At 36.6% G+C, this 6,454-nt stretch overlaps 1 protein-coding gene across 1 annotated transcript in view; it reads left to right on the top strand.

Moving 5' to 3' along the window:
• The window catches only part of RUNDC3B (RUN domain containing 3B), a 51,662-nt gene that overhangs the window by 6,652 nt on the left and 38,556 nt on the right, over positions 1–6,454 (top strand). Inside the window, exon 2 of the mRNA XM_005418645.2 lies at positions 239–354. Within this exon, the coding sequence (XP_005418702.1) occupies positions 239–354 (116 nt within the window). The remainder of the gene's footprint in view (positions 1–238; positions 355–6,454) is intronic.

The raw sequence follows: 6,454 nt of genomic DNA, 5'->3' as shown, positions 1-6,454 counted from the left end.
AGTGGGGATTTTTCTTTTCTTTCTGTTTTTAAGGCTTTATGCCTAAGACCAACAATGCCAATTGTACTTCCATACTATATCTGAACATTTTGTGTGTTCCTGTTGCTGTGACTGAACTTGATACCGTCAGGGTGGGTTCTGGTTCCTTGTTCTTTTGGTTTGCACAAACTACTGCCCTGCTATAGAGGACCACTAATTATTCATATAATTTATGATTGTCCCATATTTTTTGCTGTAGGTTTTCCGTCAAGACTCTGATTGACCGTTCCTGTTTTGAAACTATCGATGATACTTCCCCTGAATTTAATAATTTTGCAGCCATTCTGGAACAGATTCTAAGTCATCGACTGAAAGGTATGTTAATTAACTTCCTTATTGGTGATAATTTTGCCATGAGAATTTGTTTATACAAAACTATTGTGCATCTGTACAAACTACTTGATGCTGAGTGAAAGCATTTGCTTTCTTTGTGGGTCTGTCCTATTGCTGTTACCTTCCTGATTTTCTGCATTACTATGGAAAAGTGAAAGCAACTATTTCTGTGAAACATATTTCCAATGATCTTGTTGGAAGCCTCCTGGGCTGATAATTAAGCAAGTGAATGTTGCCATGGTGCTGAGCTCTGTCTGCTTTTCTGCTTTATGATAAGGCTGTGTCGTAAGAGTCTGAAAGACAATTATATTATCTGCTTCAATAGGAGCTACAGAGTGTATCTGGTGCTGCTCCCATTTCTTCCTCCCTTCCTTGCTTTTGTTGCCTTCTTTTCCAGAGACTGTTTTTAGGTCCTTTCATTTTATTGCTCCACCCCTTTAGTGAAGCTGGTTTTTTGCTGGAATGTCCTGGAAGAGATTGCTTTTTAGAAAGGTCAGTTGTTGATTTTTCTTCTTGTATCAAGTTCTAGTTCCAGATAATGTCTGTTTGCATTTTCCAGTTGTTCTAGAGGAAGCTGCTTTGCGCAGAGAACAGTGTGTGCTTTAGTAGTAGCAGTCACTAGAAAAGGACCTTGGATGAGTCTTCTCTTTCCTCAATTCTGTGTACAGTTTCTGAAATGATTTGAGGATTATGAAGAACATCATAATCATCTAAATATAGATGTGTAATATGACAATCTACTCATTTTCATACTTTTTAATATTCATAACCAAGCTTTGTGAACAATACTGTGTGTAGGCTGACATTTGAATAGCACAATTACTACCTGCTGTGGTTCTGTCAGAGGAAGAAAAAAATGGTGCACAGTATGGTAGAAACATAGGGTTTGTCACATTGTGACAAAGATTTTTGGAGTGATTATGGGTACTTAGCAGCTTGACTGTGCAGGGAAATTGCTCTCTTTTCTCCTCCTCCTCCTCCTCCAGCTTCAGCAGTATTTGTACAAAAGCAATTGTAAATTCTTTTTTTTTCATCATCATTCTTTTGCTTCACAGTCTTTTATCCAGGACAGGCAGTATACAGAGAAGAAGCCTTGACAAGTTGGCAAATGGAATTTGCAAGTAAAAAATCATTTCAAGTAAGAAATAGAGAAATTCAAATAGCTAAATTTTGTTTCAGTCTTCCCCTTGTAATTGCTAGTATAGTTTTCTATGTTTGCAGAGTAAAATTACAGAAAAAGGTGGGAACTTGTGGATTGTGTTGCAAAGAGAGAATGTTTTGGTAATAAGCTAGTTGACTGCTTGTAATTTTTAAAGATTTTAAAATAATAAGACAGAAATTGAGATAAGAAATGTACTATGACACTTCAAATTTTAAGAGGGATATGTATTCTACAATTCAGGGCTTGAAAGAAATTGTATTTTATTGATGGAATTGACTAATATATTTTGAATGCATAGTTAGTGTCAGTAGGAAGAGACTAAATGCAAACTGGTGATTGCACTGAGTTGTATAAAGTGTTTTGAAGCTGGCAGAACATACTTGATCTGTTTGTCTGTGATAAGATAAATAGCTTCTTTGTATCAAAGTTGTCAGGAGAATCTCATGGCAGTGTAGTTAAACGGATGATCCAGATTTGAGAGTTTAAGTGTATTACTTTAAGACTCTGGCAAACAACACTTCTTAATATTTAGCTTCCTTTGGGAGTACTGGGTGAGGAAGGAAGAATAAAAAAAAACCAAAAAACTTTATGTTATAAAGGATGAAGTTTGCTTTTTTCGAAAACTTTTACTGGTAACTGTTCTGATGTTAAATTTAATGTATTCTTAAGGAGCAAAGTGTAGTCTTGATGAAATATAGTGACGATTTCTGTTTATTGGTTTCATGCTTAATTAGGATCCAGGCAAAAAAATCCAAACCCAAAATGGCAGGAAGAAGGATGGTTATTTTAAAGGTAAAAGACTTCAGCTACAGGGATTAGAATTTTATGCTTTTCCTAAAACCATTGCATTTAAAAATTCTGTAATAGTAGTTGTCTATGCCTTACCTTCCTAGTTCTGAAAAAAATGGTCATTGTAGAAACACAAGGACCATGTGAAAATGGATTTTTGGTCGGTACCTGATCTGATGCTCCTGGTAGCAAAAGGGTCATGAAATAGCATTTTTTATTTAACCACCATGAGTGGTTTTGTGGATTTGGTTTTTTATATTCACTCTCATTGAATAATTAAGTTTTGGAAAGTTTTTAGAATGTCATCAAGTCCAACCACTTGCTCAAAGTAGGGCTGTCACAGATTACTCATGACATTGTCCAGTTGTAGTGAAAATGTCCATAACGTTTCTTAAACTCAGTGCAGTTTGCTACAGGTTTTTATTTTCCCCCTTACTGCCCAGCTTTTACTTTGCACTTACTTTTCCTGGCTGTGGTCTTCATGGGGTCTTGTAGTGAGCCAGACCAGGAAGTCAGACAGGCAGAAAACAGATTACTTTCCCCGTGAATGCACTTTTTAGCCCAGCTGCTCATATTCTTAAGAATATTTTACATATGAGTATTTGCTTAGTAGTAAAATGAGATTGGCAGAAGCAAACCAGCTCACACAACAGAGGTCTGTAAATGCTGCTTGCATATATGTATCTGTTTCTGTGATACAGAAGACATGGAACATATGGCACTAAAAATAGTTCCAAAAAAGCTAACATGATAAGCTATGGCACTACCTTACAGCTACATGTACTGCCTATAAGTATCAGTCAGGAATAGGCCACTGTTGACAATAAAAGCAATCTGAATTGCCCTAAGGACAAGAGTTTGAGCAAGCTGTATTAACTGGTTTTTAAGGGACTGCCTTAAGCTCTAGAAATGGGAGAGCTGTTTCCCTGTGCTGTGTAACACTACATGTGCACTGTGCCTGCTACTTCCTACAAGTGCTGGAGGTATTGAGGACATGGAGTCGACCAAAGATTGTAATGAGGCGGTTATAAGGCATGTGTTCTTCTTGTCATTGAAGTAAACTGTGCAGCATCCCTCCTGGCAAGATATGATACTACTGGACAGGGCAGCTGAAAATCTTGAAAAGCTGAAAATCTTCTCCCCTGAGAAGAAGTAACAGAAAAAAAAAAGAGTGACTAATTACTCTTCTATTTCTTCTTTGGAATAAGTTTTTGCATGGTTTTACAATACGGCAGAGATTAAGTGTTACTCTGGGAGGATACAGGGACAGTGTATTTGAAGGTCCAAATAAGACCTATAGTCCTAAAAGGGGTTTTACAAATTTGTGTACGTGTGTTTGATGGCCTTTAAAGCAAGGTGAATCATTTCAGGAGCCATTTTTTTTCTCATACAGTTGCTTGGAATTGTTTCCATTCCTGACCATTCTGTACTGTGGAGATGAAGCAGTATCTTGTAGTGATCAGTGTGGTTTCTTGTTTTCATTTCTGGCCACAGATTTTTCAGGTATATTTCCTGTAAGTGTCTTTTTTATCAGATCAGCTAAGTTTATATACAGGTAGTGCAGAAATGGTAGGACATCAAAAGTGTTCAGCAACAGTACTTGGGATTTGATGTCAGATATATCCAAGGTGATGTAAAACCTGAAGTAATTTCAAAATTATGTGTATTTTGTCTTTACTATGTAACTAGGATGTATTGTTTTCTGCCTTTTCATATCACTTTAAGTTAGTGTTAAGTGAGTTAGTACTGAAAAACATGAATAACTATTGCAGATTTCTATGGCCATTATCTCAAACATATCTCTGAAAACTAGTCTCCTGGATGTATTTACTGCCTTACTATGTTTTCAGTAATATCCTTTGTGCAGTAAAAATGTTTGATATCCAAACTGCTAGCCAGTATGTGTGTTTAGAAATAGTGTCAGGTGTCAGTGTGTAAATATATCCAGTGCATTTTGCTTGTGACATGTGTAATTTTTGCATAGCATGGTTACTGTGAGTACACTTGTTATCTGTACGCCTACTTGCATTTACCACCATGAGGACACAGAAAATACTCTGTACTGTGCTGTTTTGACATGTTCACAACTTTGTGTGCCTATTTTCCTGTATGTTTAGGAGGCCCTATAAACATGTCAAAAGCTTCTGCTAGGATTGTCCATGGAAGCTGATTTTTTCTATCCAATCGATGTAACTCCTAAATTTCAGGAGTTCTTTGTGTCAGTAAAATGCAGCTTGTAATGCTCTTTGTTCTGAGAGAAACAAGTCTACTGGATTCAATAATTAAGGTAATGCTGATATAATGGCAGTGAAAAAGGTAGGTTAAGGATGTAAGAACTAAAGGCATTACTATCATGAAAAAGACAAAATAAGCATACAGCTGTGGTAGCCCTTACTTTGGTGCAATAATGTTGTTAGCAGAATGGCTTTTATTATTAGATTTAGTATCTGTACACACATACTGAGTTATTCTTTTTGACTAAGAAGAAACAGGAGAGCTCTTGTGTAATTTGTGGTTTAGTTCATTCTTCTTGTATGGAGAAAAATTGTAAATGAACTTATAATTGTCTTGGAGGACTGAGTTTATGAACTGCTCTAAGTATTTAATGACCAATTCTGTAGGCTCAAAATAAAGGTAGGTATCTCAGAATTTCCTCAAAGATCATGCCAGTTTGTTAGCAAGAAGTTGCACTAAAACTTACTTTTTATTGGATAGAAAAAATTGCTGCTAAGTAACATAGGGAAATCTGGAGAAAACTTGTCTGTACCTTGGAACATCCTAGTCATTACTTCTTTGCAACTGTGGAACTTTGTAAATTAAATTGGACTGTAATTGGATAGAGATCAGGCTGTTTAATCTTATTTGTGAAGAATTTACTGGGCATGAAAAGAATCTGGGATAACTGTGGATGCTTGTATCTAGTTGTCAGAACAGAAATGGGTTGATACAAGTAGGTGTGCAGCAGTTTGCAAAAATGTGGTGAAAGCAAAAAAAAAATCACAATTTGTTTCTATTTGCTTTGCAGTTCTGTAGACAGGAATGGAATTTATTTGAACAATGTTTATTATTACACATGCAGCTTCCATGTTTACCTAAGAATTTTGTTTGGCTGACAAAACCAACATGATTTCTGTTGGAATACCTTGTCAGCTCTACATCTTCAGGTGACATATGAACTTCACAGCAAGGACCACATGCTCATTGTCCTGTGCACCTGCTGAGAAATTTCCTCTTTCCTTATGACGTGCTTTGACAGAATGTAAGTTCTACCCTAAAACTAGCTTTCAATTTTATTACGATCTTTTAAAATTTAGATATCATTTTGAAATCACAGAACAGTCCAAGTTGGAAGGGTCCTTGAAGAATCACCTGGCCCAATCATTTGGGGATGGGAGTCTAGATGAGAATATCTGGCATCCTGTCCAATCATATCTTGAAAACATCCAGTGATAAAAACTCTACCACATCACTGGGGATGTTGTCACAGTGACTTTTGGTTCTTGTTGTAAAAAAATTTCTTTCTTGGGATGCAACCTCTCCCAGGGCAACTTGTATGTGTTGCCTTTTGCCTTCTGTGTGGCTCATTGTGAAGAGGGAGCCTTCACCCTCTAAGTACTGGAAAACTGTGATGAGTTCCCCCGTTGAGCCTTCTCTTCCCTAGAGAGAAAAAACATAATGCCTTCAGTATTTCCTCATGGGACAGGTTTAACAGCCCTTTGAACATCTTTGTGACCTTCCTTTGGACCCTCTCCAATCTGATCCTCTCCTTGAATTGTAGAGACCAGAGCTGGACACAGTACTGCAAGCAAAGCCTGACAGATGCTGAGTAGTGGGAGCTATTTCATTTCTCGTTCTTGAGACTTCTTGTAGCTATGTGCATTGCGTGCTTTAAGGGCCAAATAAATTTCACATGCTGAAAGCTTTTAAAATTTTAGTAAATCTATAGTTTAAAATCTTATTTGGTATTTCTTAAAATACATTCTCACTATTCAGTCAGTCTTTTCTAGCATTCTGTGTGTGTATAGATAGACTGAGAAAGTTTTTTTTCAGATTATAATAATTCTGAGAATGTGGGCAAGATTTAAAGTTGTAGGAACAGAATAGTGAAATACAGGAGACTTTGGTTCACGA

Source organism: Geospiza fortis, unplaced genomic scaffold (genome assembly GCF_000277835.1).
Source record: "Geospiza fortis unplaced genomic scaffold, GeoFor_1.0 scaffold138, whole genome shotgun sequence".
NCBI classification, from domain to species: Eukaryota; Metazoa; Chordata; class Aves; order Passeriformes; family Thraupidae; genus Geospiza; species Geospiza fortis.
The sequence above is the reverse complement of the archived record's forward strand: the minus strand, read 5'-3'. Positions and strand labels throughout refer to the sequence as shown.